Genomic DNA, 19,699 nt, shown 5'->3' with positions numbered 1-19,699 from the left:
GATATCTTCCTCAATCAGGAGAGACAAATAATCCCTTTTCCTCTGTATAAAACAGATGGTTCCTAATCAAGTTTGATGACATATTATTCAATCAAAATTAACTCTTAGGATGCTACATTTTATATATTATTTTCAACAGTTTTTAAAATTTATCCTTCTGAAAAACACATCTCTTCAGAAGAAATTTCACACACAATGCAAGACAGATTAAAAAGTTGTAAATTACTATTTGAGGTTTAAAATGAATTTGATGTTTTGGTTTTCAGTTTGGTATGCTTAATAAGGGATAACAACTTTGGCTTAGATAAAATGCTGTGATTCATTATTACAGATGTCTAGCAATTGTATTCTTCCTACAAAGTATTGGTATGTGTATTTGGTCTATCCAAGCTCTCACTAATGGCTGTTCATGGTACTATCAAACAGGTGATAGACATAGACATGAGACAGATAATTGCAACACTCATGGTGAGGTATATGACAACAGAAATCTCATATTCTAAACATCATACACCTGAGCCAGGCAATGGTGGCGCATGCCTTTAATCCCAGCACTCAGGAGCCAGAGGCAGGCGGATCTCTGTGAGTTCGAAGCCAGGCTGGACCGACAGCCTCCAAAACAATACAGAGAAACCCTGTCTCGTAAAACCAAAAAAAAATCATACATCTGTTTGATGATGGATTGAATAACTGAATTCCAAATATCAGAGAAAATATATAATTTCTTGGGGTCTTTTCTCCAGCCATCTGCTTCAGTGGATAGATTATAGGCCCAAGAAATGGGGCTAGCTCATTTAATAACTGCAATAAAAGACTCTTTGCTTTTGCATCGAATGGGCCTGTTGGTGATTGGGGGTTCAGAATTTGGGCACAACATCTCCTTCATCCATGACTGAATACAGATGAGCCCAGTTTTGTACAGAACCTCATCATGCAATCATATTTCCATTTCCATGTATAAAAGAAACATAAATCTGAACTGCATGCTCATATTCATTCGTGTCAGTTATCTTCTTACAAACATCAGCTAAGGGGCTGGTAAAGTACTTGTTGTTGATCAGATCTTTATTTATAAATAGAACAGCTGTAAGTATTCAGGCATTACAGTACAAATGCCTGCTTCTGCACCACAAACATCTCCTGGAGGCCTGATAGGGCTATATTTCTCCTAAATCATTAATGTGCATACCAGATAGAGCACTTAAAGGAAAGCTTTGCAAGTGTTGTGGTCTTCCTAAAAAATTGGATCTACTTTGACACTGTTATCAGATAATGTCCTCACAGCAGATATAGGGAAGAGTCTAGCATTGTTTCCCATGTAGGTATCAATGATAGGCTGTAGCAATCCACAGAATTGATTCCATTTCATCTTGACATAAGGTCAGAGAGTTCAAGACAATTATTGTTCCTTAAAGATCAAACCACAGAATGTTTGACCTAAAGTGAGTGTATTGTGTGTCTTACCTTGACAACAGGATGTCTGGCTTAAGATGTAACTGCAACAGAATGTTTGGCATAGTATGTAGTCGCTGCATGTCCTCCCTAAACAATAGAATACTTAACTCGGGATATGATTACTTGATGTTTTGGGTAATTAAAAGTTAATTATGTTTTCTTGGGGTTTTTTTTGTATGTTGGAAAGGAAGTCTTTTCCCTTCTTCGACTCTTTTGATGGGAATATAAAAAGACTGAATAATAAACATGGGTGGTTCAGGATTCACTATGTGCCCTCCTGGCTCTATCTCCTTCCTCTTGTCTAATTCCTTTCCTCAACACACACTACTTCTTGCAAGCACGGACTGCGCAGACTACTTGGTGAATCTGTACAGAAGCCCCCTGAATGTAGGAACAGGTCTTTGCCATTTGTATTTGTCATTGTCTATACCTTGTATCCAAATTTAGAGAGTTATTTGGAATGATATATTTATTTTTAGTTTATTGAGGTTTTTCTACTTGGCAGGGCAGAGTATGATCTACCAAACTTTATAATCCAGTAGAAGATTGTGAAATATGCTTAATTCTGTTTATTTAACTTTACACATAATGGTTTGAAACATCTGGCATTATACAACCCTTATAGATTGCCAGGTTTTTAATCATTTTATTCTAATCTGTTTTTTCAAAGCGTATTGCACTGGCTTGTTTATATTGCTGCCCTTTCTTTTAGTTGCATTAGCTCACCATTTGTCTGTCTCTATGTACACTGTTGTTCCAGGTTTGCCAAGCCCCAGAACAACCCAAGGAGCCAACAACTCCAATACAAAAGCAAAGGTTTCTTTTGATTGTTCAAGCTGGTCTGCTTGAATCTCACTCCATGGCAGGGAAATGAGATGCCAACCAAAAATAAAGGGGAAGACCATAAGGTTGAAAGCCACAAATTTCAGAGTTTCCAAGGTTACTTAAGGTCATACAAAGTACAGAGTGCATTTGCATAAGATTCGACAGGACAGAATTTTGCAAGGTTACAGAGTTACTGGGTCTGTCAGTTATCCCCTGGACCAAGAGATCTTTGCAACCTTACGATCAGCAATTAGCAGACATATGAATGTTGACACAGTGGTGGACAGTCAACTTCCCTTCTCTAAGAGCCAGGCTAAGGCGCCAGTCAAGGCATTCCCAGTCATTAAAAATTCCCTTTTCAGGGCACAAGTTTTCAAACTTGTATTAATGTTATCTTTGGTTCTTCAACACCAAATGTTTTAAATGAGGACTTGAAGTCCATAAAAGACAGTTTAGAAAGTCGCATCACTAAAGGTTTTGTGCAGTTTACTTGGATTGTAATCCCTGTGACTTCACAGACTGATGTACTGTGGGTCTAATTACAAGTTATAAACATCACTCATTCTCAAACTGTGGGATTTTCAAAACAGGACTTACATGGCAGGACAATGCAAAAACAATGAAACTCAGGAATAAAGAAATCTGAGAAACACTTGCAGGCATCTACAGACTAAGATATAATAATTCATTGTAAATGGTACCTTGAATGAGGTTATGTAGGTAAAAAGATAATGTAGGAAATTAATGAAATACAAATGCGATCTTCAATCATTTCTGTTCTGGTGTTGGAGCATTCACTTTAACAAACACACAAGGTTAAATTAAGAACATATAACTGAATACACTGATAGTGAATGAACAGTATATTAAATTTTGATGTAAAGTTTTGGAAAAATAACTTTAAATCTATGAAAACTCTATATGATAAAGATATTTTTGAAATGAACCAATGATAACAATATCCTTCTTAGTTCAACGTGAACATTTCCTTTATTTTCTGCAAAACATTTTTACATTTTCTCTGCGAAATTTTTCATAAGCTCCAAATCCCTTAATTGAATTGCTGTTTTATTTTGTTTCTTTTTCCCATGAACCTTTCATATTATAAAAATGAACTATCAATTTGCCTACAGAGTATCAAGATTCTCTAAAAATGTCAAGAATAAGTCATTCTTCAACAAATATTTGTTGATAAATATGGTGGAAGAAAAGTAAGCAATATCCTCACAAATCTGAAATAATCCTATAAAATCCTTACCATCAAATATATGAAAATCATTGAAAAGCAAGGTAACATTGTATTAAATAGCAGAATGAGAAAGAATAGAAACATGCATAAATATTGGGTAATAGAATGAACTAAAAATGCTAGATAAAAAACATAGAGATGGGGGACTATCACCTTACCTTATATTTCTCTTTAAAAGAAGCAAAGACAGCTAAAGTAAATTAGTGGATTACTGACCCATGAAGTAGATTCTGGTAAATTACTCAGAGCTATTGTCACATGTCACACTCTCAAGTATTCTGATGAGCAAGGGGCAGAACCCAAGAGAAACTCCGTAATCAAAGCAGTCAACTGGGAAGAGCAGACAATGCAGAACATCCTAGTGTGGCCCGAAAACTCTATAAATCAGACTTATACCCAAAGAAAGGAAGGACACTGAGAACCTGCAACAGGAGCTGACCTGACTGAAATTCTACGGAACACACAATTGGTTATAAGACTGAGGGATATGAAAGCAAGTTCCGTAGTAAGATGACAGTATTTACAAACTTGAAACGGCAGGGACAGAGCCTCAGTCTTTGAAATATACAGAGAAATGGAAGGACTGCACAGCATTCTTGAAAAAAGAAATTGGTAAAAGGAGTAATAGAGAGCAACACACATAACAGATGACAATAAAACACAATTCAAACACATTTCCTCATTTGCACATGATTAAGAAGACTGAGGGGACATTTTGCACAACATTTAGACTTTAAGTCAGTGTCCTAGGGAGCAGAAACGTTACTTACAATTCACACTTTACTAATCCACCAATAGGAAGCATAAGTCTGTCCCTCTGGATGCTTTGGTCACTGAATGTATGAAGATTCAGAGTGAACTGAAATGTTTTCAAGATACTGGACTTTTATTGGTATCTATGTGGGAAGATCAAGGAAAAAGACATTACAGATTTCTGTGGGTCATTTTGACTCAAAGTTTAGCCATGAATCACAATGAAAAAATAGGGCTTGAAATCCAAAGGGAGCATAATGGAGTGCATAGGATTGTAAGGATGGAAGGGAAAATGGTATTAAAATTTTTTAATGAATTAGATATTTTCTCTCAATTGTCATTAAGCTTGACAACAATATGAATCAAATTACATACTTAAAATAAATATTTGGAGAATTTGGAATGTATGCACAGTATACAAAATAAAACAGCACACCTTCACCTTACAAAACAATCCATTTTTATGAAGTACAAAAGAAAGTTTATTGCATACCACACTAAGTTGTCTTTAGGACTTGGTGACTCATTAAAAAGGGATATTTTGTGCAATGAGTGGAGTGTATTTAAAACTTAATAAAATATTAAATAACCTATCTAGCATACCATGGATTATAAATAATTCATTATTTATACTTATATTTTCTTATTAAAGTAAAAAAGTAAAAATATATTCAAGTACAAGTAAATTGGCATAATTTGCAATTGCTCTTCATAAAATGGCACTTCTAAGGTGACTTTTGTAATTTTTGTCTGCACAATACCAACCATGGCATCATGACTCATTTCCAGGGAAGATGAAAACTATAAAGAGGTAACAGCAAAATAAGAAATAATACTCAGAAAATATTGAAATGGATCTATTTTTCCAAAGCTTCCTCATGTTGACATATCACAGAAAATATAAAATGAAACCATGTCTGTTTAAATATGCTTAAAACATTGCTCTGATAGACCATCAATAGTTATTAAATAAACCCTAAACCTTGTTCAGATAATCCACAAGCATTCTACTACCCCTGTGCTTGTTCCCAGAAGAGACACATCTATAAGATGATATGTCAATTTGAACCAGTGCTAATGAAGTTGAACCACTGCTAATAGATCACCCATTGCATATCTACTAATATACTGAACAGTCACTTCACTAGATCAAGTTGATCTCCTTGAATAGAGTGGAAGATATTTCTGTCTTGATAGCTGACAACTAGGACTTCAGCACCTCAGGAATATGTGTTTCTAATCTGTGCAATACTTGTGATAGAATACTGAGTGGAGCTCTTGCTCTTACCCTGAGCCAAATCCTATCTAACTGCAGATGACAAGTAATCAGTGTTCCTTTATCCTCTAGGATAACTCATGGACTCATGGCGTCTTCCCAACTTAGTGTACCTTACACAAATACAAATGAGTAGGTCTTATGTTTCTTAATATGAACCTTCTTATAATAAATTATCTCTACCTCAGGTTCTGACTCTGACTCAGAAAGAACCCATCACATCTGCCGATCACAAGACAAACATCAAGACTGGCATGGACAAGATTGAATGCCAACGTGAAGGAAATATCATACAGGCCTTGGAGAGCATTCTCTTTACCTCCCATCAAGACCAAATATTGTTTGAAGACTTTGTTAATTCTGATAACAAGACTTTAGACCTGGCTACAGTTTTGACTACCCTGAGAAAGTGGTTGTGCTCACCAGTTTGAATTAGACCCAAGAAACTTCAGTAGGATGGCCTGTAGGCTTCAAGAGACCAGAGGTAGTCACCAACAAGCTATTTCCCATTCTGTCCTTTGAAAGAATTCTTGAAGTTAGTGATGTATGAGTTGGTTTCCCATTAAAGTTAATTAGAAGCTTCCTTGTGTCCTTCCTTCCTGGGGTACCTCTTAGTAGACTCTCTTTCAAGTCCTCCATCATCTTCAGATAACCACCCAAACACCAGAAAAGTGGAGACTGTAAATAAAAATGATACAAGTCTCTCCTCCTTATAGTCAAATTCAATAAATGTCAAGAGGCAGCAAAGAAATTGTATGGTCCAGCAGTGGAATGAGCAGACAACTAGTAATTAGCATCACTTCATAAGTTTCTTCTTTGAGGATATAAGTTAACATCAGTTTTCTTATGTGAAAGTATATTATTAACCTTTCCAGTATCAAGTCTCTGTTGTTGAAAACTAAAGTCCATTTTTTGCTAAAATTTTAAACCACTCAGTTTAATTCTTATTGTTGAGTTTTTGGTATTTAGTTGTTTCTAATTGATATTAAAAGAGTATTAGTATACATAAGAGAAAAGGAGAATTACTGTGCAACTCGTGATGTCTTCTGTGGAAGCTAGGTTATTAACTCAACTTGGAATGAAATATATATGTGTTTGCCAGAGGACACCCATGGTCAATGTGAGACTATTCTGAGTTGGGTCAGCGAAAGCAATTTGGCTTGCAAATTTTGTGCTAAAAAATAAATATTGATATTGTAGAATGAAAACCATGTGTCAATCTCTATCTATCTATCTCTCACAGTTTTTGTTATTTTCTTTCTGATTATTCTTTAATTGTATTTAAATGCTGAATAACTGAACCTAAATTCATTGAATTTCTTTTAAGCTTATTAAATATTCATTTATTCTTTAATGTATTTATTTAATTGCATTGCAGATGACATGGCAGTATAAATAAGTGACCACAAAAATTCAACAAGGGAACTCGTACATCTGATAAATACATTGAGCAAAATTGCTGAACATAAATTAACTTCAAAAAAATCAGTATCAAAATTAATACAAATATTCTATATACAAATTGTAGATGAGTTGAGATGAATTCAGGGAAATAACACCCTTCAAAATAGCCACAAACAATACATAATATCTTGGGACAACCATAAACAAGCAAGTGAGATGGATCAGGTAGGGGAGTTAGGGATGGAGGAAGAGTGTCTTGGAAGAGATAAAATAGAATTCAGGGAATTTGGGAGGCAATGTGATAAATTAGTACAGTGGAAACTTCCTGTGTGGGTGACCCTAGTGTGGACTCATAGTGATGGAGGATATGGATCAGAGCCTGAACGGACCAACTTGTGTAACCAGACAAGCCTTTCAGTGGTGGGACTAAGTCACAAAACCTTCCATCTAGAACCTTTCCTGCTTGTAATATTACTGGGGCAATGACAGTTCAGAGCTTGTGGGAGTAGCCAAACAATGACTGATCTAAATGGAGCCCCAGGTCATGGAATAGAGTCCAGGCCCACCACCTCTTAGACAACAGGAAATGGAAGCTGGAGAACCCAGAGTCTTAATGTAGATCCAAACACAACTGCCAAGAAAAGTCAATTAAATGATTCCCATGAAATACTTCTATATTCATACAATTTTGCCTAGCCTCATTGTTAACAGAGAGGCTTTTCCATCAGCTAATGAGAACAGGTGTAGAGACCCACAGACATTCATTAGGTAGAACTTGAGGGCCCTGCAGAAGAGGGGGAGGAAGAATTGTAAGAGGCAGTGTGGTAGAAGACAACCGAGAATGTGGCTCACAGATTCACCTAAGCAGGTCTTATAGATACTCACAGATACCAAAGCAGCAATCATGGAGCTTGCATAGGTCAGTGCTAGGTTCTTTGCACATTTGTTGTGGTTATATAGCTAGGGGGTTTTGTGGAACTTCTAACAGTGGGAATCAGAGTATCTCTGACTCTTTTGCCTGCTTTTGGGAACCTTTCCCTCCCTCTGGGTTGCTTCTTTAGTCTTTATCCTTTATTCTTGATATGACCTTTTGGACCTAGTTTTATTACATTTTGTTATGTCATTTTCTTTGAAATTCTAGAGAGTGCTTCTCTTTTCTGAATAGAAAAGCAGGAGGAGGGGATCTGTGGAAGAGAGGAGTTTTGGGTGGCGTGGGAAAAAATGCATGGAGAGAAGACTGCAGTTGTGATGTATTGTATGACAGAAGAATAAATTCTTTTAAAAATGAAAAAAAGTTACTATTTTTATTTGCTACCACTCAGTAATGTTTTCATTCAGCTTCATCCTATTTTTCATTACTTTTTCCCTTTCTATTAAATGTTAAGTATATATTATGGTTCTTTGTTTAAAATATTTTATGCAATAAATAATCTTAATTGAAACAACTTCATTAAGATATATCTAGTAAAGCCGGGCGTTGGTGGCACACGCCTTTAATCCCAGCACTCGGGAGGCAGAGGCAGGCGGATCTTTGTGAGTTCGAGACCAGCCTGGTCTACAAGAGCTAGTTCCAGGACAGCCTCCAAAGCCACAGAGAAACCCTGTCTCTAAAAAACCAAAAAAAAGATATATCTAGTGAATTTATAAAGCACACAACTGTGTGTTTCTATTTTGGATATATCATAGCTAGCTGATATCAGTGGGATACCTGCCTGTGTATGAAGACTAACAGCTCTGGAAGAATGGATGGGGCAGGGGGCAGAGAGAGGGGAAGTAGAGGGTTGTTGGGAAGAAGGCATGGATAGAAATCTTTGGTTAGAATGTATAAACAAAAAATAATAATTTTAAAAAAGAATTAAAAGCATTTGAAGCTGCAATGTAAATATACACTTAAATCAGAATTCACTGTCTTCTACTATACAAAAAACATTGGTTGGTAGTGGATACTCTGCCCTTCCAAGTAAAAAAACCTCAAGTAAACTAAAAGCATCACTACATCATGGCAAATCACTGTCTAGGAATTAGGCACAAGATACATACAATTACAAATTCAAATGGTAAGGGCCCACCATTAGAAACTCCAGGGGAAGCAATAGTAGACTATATGGACCCTTCTTCTGCTTTGAAGACTTTATGCTATAAGATGGTGGGATGATGTGCTCAAACTTAATACAAGGGGGAAGGGCTTGGCCCTGCCTCAAATTAATTGGCCAGGCATTCTGAAACCCCATGGGAACCCTTACCTGGTAAGAGGAGTGGATGGTGGGTGGAATGGGGAGGGGAGATGGGCAGGGGGCACAAGGAGTGGTGGGAGGGAAAACTGTAGATGGAATTCAAAATAAAATTAAAAAGCAAGCTGTCTTTCTTGGCCCCACACCCACTGGGAGAGGTGAGTGCCAATTTTCTCCTTCCCACCTTACCCTCTTTGAGTCCACTGATCTGTGGTCCCTAGACCAGCCACTGAATCCCTCAGAGACTAGACCTGGGCAGTCTATGGGGCCCTTGGCAGTAAACCATTATTTATCCCTAGTGTAATAATGGACTTTGGGAGCCCATTCACCCATGGAGAGGTATTCTTTCAGCCTAGAGACATGATGGAGGACCTAGGCCCTGCCCCAAATGATAAGACAAATTTGATGATCCCCCATGGAAGGCCTCACTCTCACTGGGGAGTGGATGGGGGTGGGATGGGGATTTGGTGGGGGACATGGGAGGATGAGAGGGACAGGGAACTGGGATTGATATGTGAAATAAGATTATTTCTAATTTAAATAAAAAGAAACTAAAAATGAGCAAAAACATTTTTTAAAAGTTTGTCAAGGAGATCCATTCTCCGAGGAATTCACTACCACTCTCAAAGGTTGGTGTGTATACTGACAAGTTAGGGAAATATTACTCTACCAGGCCTCCAGGAGAAGAGCTGCCTGCTTCCTCTGCAGCTTGTTTAGAACACTTTCTTTACTGCCTCTGGATATGTTCAGCATTTTACTTGGAGGAGGAGAGAATTATTTACTACGTTTATTGTGTTTATTTAGAGTGTTAACTCTCCTTGTGTGTTGGTGGTTATCTAAATATGATGCAGGACTTGAAAGAGAACCTAATAAGAGACACAGATGGTAGGAAACAACGAGGCTTCTAGTTAAATTTAATAGGAAACAAATGTAATTCTCACTAAGTTCAAGAGTTTTACCAATGTACAGATGAATATACATGTGGAATTATCTTGCTGATGGGCAGTTTCAGTTCCTTCAGGTCTATGGGCCTTACAACAGAAACTTACTGAGTCCACTTGGTTCTCGGGAGCATACAATTTTTTCAGGGCAGACAAGACTGTAGACAGGTGTAACATGTTTTTACTAACATTGGCCAGGTCTTCAGATGATCTTTCATCTTGATGGGAGGCAGAAACTACCCTATGCAAGTCCTCTGTGTTAGTTCCTTTACATTGGCAGTCTACCTTGTCCAAAACAGCCTTGACATTTGTCATGTGATCAGCAGATATGGTGGGTTCTTTCTGAGTCTGAGTCAGAACCTGAGATTGAGAAAATTTATTATATCAAGATTTATAGTAAGAAACATGAAGACGACTTATCCATTTGTATTTGGGCAAGATGCAGTGGATAGAAAGTGTTTATGAGCTCCGGACTCATTGGTGTAGGGAGTTATATAGAACTTGACTTAGTGAAAGAGCCAGAGTCCCACTGTATTGTGCCAGGACTATTTCACAGATTAGGAACACATTCTCCAATGGTGTTCAACATCCAGTTTTCAGGTATTAACACACAAAAAAACTTCCAGTCTATTTGATGTCAGTAAATTGATCTAGTGAAGTGACTATTTCTCAATTTGTGCAAGTTAATGATAGGCACGCAACTGATGAACTATTGGCTCTGGTTCAAACTGACACATTATCTTGTATGAGTGTGAGGATCAAGTGCAGGTGTAGAACAATGCCTGTGAATTGTCTGAACAAGATCTAAAGATGATTTTCCACAACAGTGTGGGGGCCTACAGGTAACAGAATATTTTAAGCATATGTGAAGAATCCTAGGGTCATTGTATATATTTCCTGGTATTGCAAGGCAAGTTATTCATTCATCCATGAACAAAGAAAGATTTTTTGAGAAAAGACAGCATAAAGCACTTTTATTACAACAATAAATCTTGAAACGTATGTGTGGTACAGAGGGCAGGGGACAAAAGCGTACTTTCTCTCACCAAATCACTACACAGGACAGCAGAGGATGAGAAGGAACTGAAGGAGGGGAGGGGAAACCAGGAAGCTGAGATTAGCAGAGACAGCCAAGCATCAAACCCCAGGGGATGCTGAAGCTGTATATAGTATCATTTTATTAGAGAACACTAGAGGATTTATATTGATGCCTGGGTGTCCATTGGGTGGTGAGTCTACAAACAACACCTTCAATTTAAAGTTTCCATTATAGTTCTTAAAATTTAGGAACTGGAGCTTGGATAGTTACAGGATTGCAAAAGTCCTGAAAAATCATTATAAAAGCCATAGGATGAAAAATAAATTAAGCGAGGTCACGAAGAAGGCTTCAGGGGTCCCTGCTGACCCAGGGACAGGTTTTGTAGTGTCCAACACAGCAGTAAAGGGGCCTGCTTTAAAAGGCAGATGGCTTCAGAAGGTGGGAGGACTGTCAGAAGCAAAGTCTTGCTTCTTCCTTCCCACTTCAGTTTGGGCAGGGCTTTCAATTTAATAGGACCTCCCTCACTGGACAAAAACCAGCATCTCCGATTTGCTATGGCTTTGAAGCACAGCCGCAAGACTATCTTAATATGTAATAGACATTTTTTCATCCAAAAAACTTAAATGAAAGAAAATAAAAATTCCTGCAAATCCCACCCCCAACACCAATTCCTATCCTGAAGTTAGCCCATCACTTGTGCTGTCAATAATACTTGACAATATACTTCACAGGAAACCTAGACCTGAAAGACTGAAGCTTAATCTTTACCCCCAAAACAAGGTAACTTGAGGTTTATGGCATAGTTTAGGTCAAGACACATACAAAGCGGAAAGGGGAAATGGAGGTGTTCCAAGCAAAGCTGAGTGACAGAATTACAGAACACATTCAGTAGGGTGTCTATACAAAGAGTAGTGGGACATTAGGAAAAGCCCCACATGGATTCATGTGCACCAGTCTGGACATACCAGATCCTCCATGGCAGATCCATGTGCAAGAAGCAAAGGGAGGCGACCACTTCTGTCATTCCAGTTTTAGAAGCTCCACATCAAAGACCAGAGTGGCATGTGGTGGGATGACGCCTGGGTGCCCAGTGACTCCATAGGCATAATCTGGGGAGATTGTCAGTTTGGCTCTCTGACCCACACTCATCTGGGCTACCCCTTCTTCCCAGCCTCGGATCACCTCCTGCTTGCCTAGCATAAACTTAAAAGGCTTGTTTCTGTCCTGAGAAGAATCAAATTTCTTTCCATCCTCAAGCATTCCCATGTAGTGCACCACGCTGGTCTGGCTACACTTTAGGAGGGTGTGTCCATCTCCAGGAGAGATGGTCTCCACCTGCACTCCCATGGCAACGGTGGCCTTGGTGGAGGAGGAGGAGAAGGATGTGGGCTGCGGCGTGACAGACAGCGTGGAGCCGGAGAGGACCTGGTGGTGGTTCTGAAAGATTGTTTTTAGAGTATCAGAGTTCTGTCCTCATAGACCTCACCATACAGTATAGCAATTGTCTACTATGTGTATATCTTCCGTTTTATGGTCCCATTACCAGAAGGCATTAGTGAATGCTTCAACAAATATACCTAAAGCACTTAACAAATCCTGGTAAAAAGAATGCACATGCTAATCATCTGTAAGACTGAACCACTGCATTTCAAAATTGATATTGAAACAAATTTATATCAAAACTCAATGTGAGTTTTCTTAGACTACAAATAATAGTAATTTTCTACCTATTATGCTATCTTGCTTTACATGAACACATATATAATTCTTCTGAGAAGATATATTTTATAATGAGTATCAGTTGAGTTTTAATTAGGAGGGCAGAAACTTCAACAACATTTGAGAAATATATATAAACTATAGCATCTTTACAGACTTCATCTTGAATGAACGATGCAACATCAAATATTATTAATCATGTGAATGAAAAACAGAAGGGAGGTTATATATCTTGAGATTGCAGAAAGCTTCACCACTATATAGTTTAAAGGATATTTTTGGCTGTTGGTCCTCAGATTAAACTTTATTTGAGACAAGGTCCTTGTGTTGCTGCTGGATTCTTCTGTCTGTGTCTAGCATTTCACAGTGGATGTATTGCAATCTAAGCTTCATGATGTGCATCTTAGATGTCATAAGGACCATGTATTTGTAGTGCATTTCACTTTTCAAGTGTCCAGTTCTATATGATACTGGTGGATATTATGCCTGTCAGTGGTAGAGAATGCACTTTTAAGTGCTTCAAGACTCCAGTGACAATGCAGCCCTCAACAGATCATCTGGATTCCTATACTCTCAAACAGTTTACAATTTCACAATGTTGTTTGGTAGATCTGAGATAATTGTACATTTTAAACTTACCCTTCCCTCAGTGAGAATAGAAGACAGCAGCAGAGTACTGAGAAACATGACTGGGAACGAAGACATGGCTGAAAACTAATCAACAAAAAAGTTCTGGTTAATTAAGCGGAGGATGAGACACAAAGCTAAACAACACACTGATAGAAATTATGCCAAAGCAAGCATGGCTGACAAATGCATTAACAATTTAAGGGAAGAATTATCATGTGGGGTCCCTGTAGTCTAATTGTGTCTATTTTGTTTCTAATAGGCACAATGTCTAAAATAAAGGACTTAACTGATGTCCCTGATGTGTACTTGAAAATGCTAGAGACTTCCTAGTTTCTTGCTGCACAATTTTATTCCTCTGTCCTCAAAGTTTCAATGTTTTTCAATTTCTTTTCACTTTGTACCATAGCTGATTTTGAAGTTCCCTGTTTATAGCTTTCATGTGTACTGAACATGAAACAAAGTGCCAGGGTTGTGATTACACAGCTATTTGTAATACCTTTTCTTTTGGTCTACCCTCATAGACACCACTACCAACTGTCCAGGATGTAGAAAACATCCCTGGTCACCCTGGAACTTCTTACACTCTGTGCACATACCTTCTAGAGTGACCAGTAATGAGTATATTACAAGTAATGCTTCTGTTCACAATGACACTAACTTCAGGGTCTAAAGTTTAGGCAAAATGTGGCTCACTCTTCTTCATCATGGGCAGATGAGGAAGTGCATTCAAACTGACTTTTCTACTCCTCAGCATGGTGTGTTGCTCTGTTTTACTTCTCAACTGACCAGCTGGGCAGCCCCTCAATTTCCCAGTATATTTGAAAGATGGAGGCTCTGATGTGTCACTAGCTCCTATAATCTTAACCATGAAAATACTGTCATCTTACCATGGAACGTCCTTTCATGCGCCACAGTCTTCGCTTGAATTGTGTGTTCCAGAGACTGTCAGTCAGATCAGCTGCTGTTGCAGGCTCCTGAGCTTCTGGGGTTGTCTGGGTCTCCTCTTTTGTTAGGTAGAAGGCGGGTCTTCAGAGTTTTGGTGCCAGATGTGGTTGTGCTACATTACTGCTGTTCTCAACAGAGCAGTGTGATGGCAGATTTTCTCTTGGGTTTTGCTTCTTGCTATTAGAATATTTAAGAGAGTAACATTGGACAGCGGCCCTGAGTAATTTACCATTACATTGGCTGTCTTTGTTCCAGGGGTTTTTCATTGTTGCTTTTTAAAAACAAGATATGGGGAGAGGAGTTTCTCCCTCTTCTATATCTTTCTGGCCTACCACTTTAGGTAATTATTTGCTTTTGCATTATAACTGTATTATCCATTGTTTGTGTATTTTGTCTAGTATTTCTTGTTCTGCTTGTTACTGTAATGTTTCCTTGGCATTCAGTGTGTCTCACAGTTTTGATTACATGAATTTTATTTTTTCAGATTGGTGAGGATTTGGTAAAATATTGCTTTCCTCTATTCTGTTATCGTTATCAATAAATATTTGTTGAAAGAAAGCATTATTTATCCTTGCTGCTATTAGACAGTTCTTGGGCATATGATTCAGATGTGACAGCTCCTTCTTCTAGTATGAAATAGCCATGGGAGAATACAAAGAATGAAAAGGCAATTCAATTTAGGGAGTTGGATCTTACGGCCAAATTCTGAGAGATAATTAAAAATATTTTGCAGAAAATAAATGAAATGTTCTCATTGTACTAAGCAAATATCTCATTATTGCTTCATTTTAAAATATCATAATCACTTTAGGGTTTTATTGGATTCAGAGGTAATATAGTATAACTATATCTATATCTATATCTCAGTAATAAATAAAGCATCACCTCTGACTAAAAAGAATCTCAGTGCAACAGATGGAGACTACTACAGAGATTCACAATGGGGCATAATGCAGAGAACTAATGATGGGGTGACTAACCACAGTTGAAACATGAGTAACATGACCACAAACTAATTCTAAAGCTCATGGGAAAGCAGAAAGGTTGTAAGAGCCAGAGAACCAGAACTTCTCCAGCTTCTAGACATGGAAGAAGATCTGCAGCCACAAAATCTCAACAATATGATTGCCTGAACAACAACTAAATAATAATACCAGCTGATATGCTGACATGGATGGGGAATTTCCACAAGGTTCAACCTTGTGGAAATGGTGAAAGTGAATGAAAATGAATAACTACAAGTGGACAGTGGGTACTGAGAAAGAATCAGTGTCCTCCAGAGAAGAGCTCCTGAGTAGATTAATCACTTTGAAGTGGCCAGAGAACCAATTGTAATGTACAGAGTATTCATTGGAGACGGGTTAGGATATGAATTTGGGAGGAAAGTGGGGATACAATGGAAGTTGAAAGCACAGGAATTATGTAGATTCAATGCTTGTGTGTGAAGTTATCAAAATATATTTTAAAGCAACAGCAGAAGAAAGAGTTCAATGTATTTGACAAACACAGTGGGAAAATAAATTCAACAACACAATGAAAAATAATACACTACAATCCAGCTGGTTTCATTCCAATCAAGCAATGATATTCCAACATGACAAATGAAATGGATGTAATAAAACCCCAATAATTATTGTTAATTGTCAACATGACATACTATAGAATCACTAGGTTATGGTCCTCTGGGCATGCATTTTTGAGGTTATTTAACTACGTTAATTGGTGAGAGAAGATCCACTTTCCACTATGGGCAGGACAGTTTCCATGGGCATGGGATCCCTAATTATATAAATTGGAGAAATCAAGCTAATCACAAGTTTGCATTTGGTCTTCCTTGTCTCCTATCAATAGACAAGTTGTGTACAATATTTTAAAGGTTTTTCATACATGAGAATTTTTAATGATTAAAATAGAATTGAATATGTTATACTATATCTATAAAGAGTTGGCAAGGTTACACTAACAGACGTGAATTCTCTCTCATTGACTGTGTGTATGTCCAACTAGGCAGCTGTTGGTTAGTCCCAAGATAAAAATATCACTATTGAATTATTGGATATATCTTGCTGAACAGATTGTTGTTGTGATTTATGTGCTATCCAGCTGAATAGGACAATTGATTTGTTTTCCTCACCTGGAAGCTTGCATAATACCTTCCTTTACTGTGACAGATATTCATCAGATTGAAGGCTACCAGGTTTTGGTCAAGAACAATTCCTCTAAGTTCCTTGTACAAAGAACATATTGTCTTCAGAAATGCCAGTCTTTTTAAATATCTGAAAATCATCCAAGCAGTGACAACAGCCTATATTGTTGGGGGATGATTGTGTTCTCCAACCAAGAAATTGAGTGAACGTTTCCTATGACTGACACTGGCATTTTCATTAGCTAATTCATGGCTCTTGTTGGAAGTTTTATGGCCTCATTTATCCAACTCCATTAAATATATATCCACATATGCACATATTTATATTTACATATATTATCAGTATTGTTTCCGTATACCTTGTTGTGGTTTAAATGATAATTTCCTCCACAGGCTCTAGCATCTTCATTCTCAGTTCCCAGTTGGTGTTAAAGACTGGGCAATTCTAGTGTAGAGAAAAGGAGCAAGCCAAAGAAACACACCCTGAGCAGAGCCAAAGAAACACACTTTGGTCCTGCAACCAGAACCAATGTAATGTACCATGACCCTGAAACCAGTGCCAAAGAAACACACTCTGTCCCTGGAATCAGAACCAGTGGAAGAAATACACCCTGGCCCTAAAACTAGAGACAAAAGGCTAAAAATGACCAGTGAAATAAACACACTTTGGTCCTAAAACCAGAGCCAAATCTGACCCTAACCCTGTGCAGAAAACTAACCAATCCTTGAGCAGGAGCTCTAGCTAATCTGAGCTCAGCTTTGAAATCTGACCAATCCCCACCCTGAAAGGCCTATATAAACCCTGTGTCTATTCAGCTTGTGGCTGTTGGAGCTACCACCTGTCCTCTGCCAGAGGATTCTTCCCTCCCAATAAATCCCTTCAATGAGCGAAGACCATCTTTTGTGATGGAGCAGAGATGACCCTGGGCAGAGCACAGTGATCAGGGCAGTAACACTTCTGCAGGGGAAACCTTCCCCTAGCAGAGCAGACTTGTTGCACTCAGCTCTACACTCTCCCTGGAGTGAAGCTGAACTGTAGCAACTTTGCCAGGAGGCCCTCTCCTTCAGGAGCAAAGCTTATATACTGGGAAAAAAAACACCAGCTGAGAAACCCTCGCTTGCCAGAGCAGAGCTGATACATTTGGAAACATTTCCCTGAAGCAGGACTGTAAGCTTATATGCTTATTGTTGCTTGTGGTGGTCCTTGGCTCCCTAGCTCCAGCATACCTTCCCATCTGAGCTGTGTATCACTCAGTATTCTGTGACTTCCGAGTGCCAGACTACCTGTCCCATCCAATCCGCCTGAAATGCCTACATCTAGGAGATGTGAATTTCTTTCATTCATCCCTGGAAAAAAGAAGTCACTGGATCAGGATTTGAGGTTCTAAGTTCAGACATAATGGACTATTGTGGCTTCCCTTTTTAAAAAGTTGCCTTGATTGTGACTTTTCATCCTAATATAGAACAGTAAATGACACACCTCCTTACCATTCATTACTCATCTCTCCTCCCTTCCATTCTCTGCATTACCCTTCTCTCCACTCCCAGTTAAAGTCTCCCTGCTTTTCCACTATTCTTTCCATGGTCCCTGTATCATCCTATCCACTTACCTTGTCTAGAGCTCCTTCTGCCTCCTTGTCCCATGGTCCCATTCTATTTTCCTAGTCTTCTGTTACTTCAAGTTATACACTTGTATCTAAGGAGCTGGAATTAGTATCTAAAAATAAGAGAGAATAAGTTGGTATTTGTGTTTCTTGGTCTGGATTACCCTCAGTACATTTTTGAGGTCCATCCCTTTACATATAAATTTCATCATTTCAGCAGTCTTTATAATTGCATATAATTCCACTGCATATATGTGCCATTCTCAAAGTTCCTTTGAAGTCTTCAGTGGCATCTTTTCAAAACACAGTGTTTTATCTCTATGTATTCCCATATTTTCTACAAAATCTCTTATTAATTTTTGGTTTCATTCATTTGTTTGGAATTTGCTTTTTGTCTAAAACATGTTTCAATTTGGAGAAAATTCTGAGTTTCTGATATATATATATGTATATATATATTCTGCTGCTATTGAATGGTACACGCTTTCTATACTTGCCTGGTAAGGTCATTTGATTTATAATGTAGCTTAAATATTGAGTATCTTGTTAATATTTTTGGTGTGAATACTAAGGTATTTTTATGATTAATTATATTTGTGTGTTGTTGTTCACATCCAATATTGATTGTTCTGTGGAATTGGTTGCACTCATATTCATTGCATACCAGTTTACTCTCATCTTTGTTCGTACTATGTTGTTCTGTGTATTGACATATAATGACCTTTGACTTTGCTCTACTCTCTGTGAGTGAAGGTTCTCCGGTTTGCTTCTGCTTTCTAATTGCTGAGAAGACAATGTATTCACTTTCTGTATGTCTTCCAAGGAATGGTGCTTTTTTATAGGCAGCAAATAATGCAGGGTCTGCTGTTGTCCAGAACAGCCTCCAGCTCACTTTGTAGCTATGGCAGGCCTTGAATTTCTCGTCTTCCTCCTTCTAAATGGCAAGTACTGAGATGATAGGAATGTTCTACCATGCCTGGCTCTATTTTGATGTCTTCTAATCAAGGTCTTACCTGAGTCTCATTTACCATTATACCCCAGGGTTTGTTATCTTTCTTTGACCAACCGAGGATACATTTTATTGTATTTTCAATGCTGAATATCTGATTATGAGTTCGTTGAATTTATTTTGAATTTGATGACCCTTCTTTTTTCTTTAATTCAGATATATTGGTTTCCAGGTTATGGTAATCTTGATTAGTAGTTGTTTCATTCAGTGATTTCCTGACTCTATGAGTTTCTGAAGTACCTACTCTGTTTCTGATTGGTTTGCATTATAAGTTAAGGTATGGGTCTTTAATATTTCAATAACCTCTATTACTACAATTCTTTTGAGATTTTAACTATATTCCAGCATGGGTAGTTACTTTATTGATCATATTTGCTTTGGGTTTCAAATGTCCCCTTTACTTAGAGGTCTAAATCTGTAGCAAGAATAGGGAAAGTTTGTTTTCCCACTGAATAACTCTTCTATTTCTTTAG

General features: G+C 37.9%; 1 protein-coding gene across 3 annotated transcripts; it reads right to left on the bottom strand.

Annotated features, from left to right (window-relative positions):
• Window positions 1-10,103: 10,103 nt before the first annotated feature.
• Window positions 10,104-14,702, bottom strand: LOC121133287 (peptidyl-prolyl cis-trans isomerase FKBP1A-like). Of its 3 annotated transcripts, XR_005870107.1 has the most exons (4): window positions 14,410-14,640; window positions 13,532-13,606; window positions 12,139-12,610; window positions 10,361-10,494 (listed from the first exon to the last, which is right to left on the bottom strand). XR_005870107.1 is itself a non-coding variant. In XM_040729413.1 (3 exons), exons 1-3 carry the CDS (start codon window positions 14,425-14,427, stop codon window positions 10,108-10,110), a joined length of 480 nt encoding a protein of 159 aa, XP_040585347.1. In that variant the 5' UTR covers window positions 14,428-14,702; the 3' UTR covers window positions 10,104-10,107. The 3 variants fall into 3 exon arrangements, 2 of the variants coding, with proteins under 2 accessions (XP_040585347.1, XP_040585346.1); XM_040729413.1 differs by lacking the exon at window positions 12,139-12,610 and having other exon boundaries at window positions 10,104-10,494; window positions 14,410-14,702; XM_040729412.1 differs by lacking the exon at window positions 10,361-10,494 and having other exon boundaries at window positions 10,535-12,610.
• Between the last annotated feature and the right edge of the window lie 4,997 nt (window positions 14,703-19,699).

The sequence above is a fragment of the Mesocricetus auratus genome, unplaced genomic scaffold, assembly GCF_017639785.1.
Source record: "Mesocricetus auratus isolate SY011 unplaced genomic scaffold, BCM_Maur_2.0 Super-Scaffold_100021, whole genome shotgun sequence".
NCBI classification, from domain to species: Eukaryota; Metazoa; Chordata; class Mammalia; order Rodentia; family Cricetidae; genus Mesocricetus; species Mesocricetus auratus.
This window is presented reverse-complemented; position numbering and strand designations above follow the sequence as displayed.

Bases quoted from the DNA above. Each gene is read 5' to 3' on its own strand.
- LOC121133287 (XM_040729412.1), bottom strand. The intron at 12,611-13,531 runs GTAAGTTTAAAA...ACAATCTTTCAG, and splicing joins CTATTCTCACTGAGGGAAGG to AACCACCACCAGGTCCTCTC.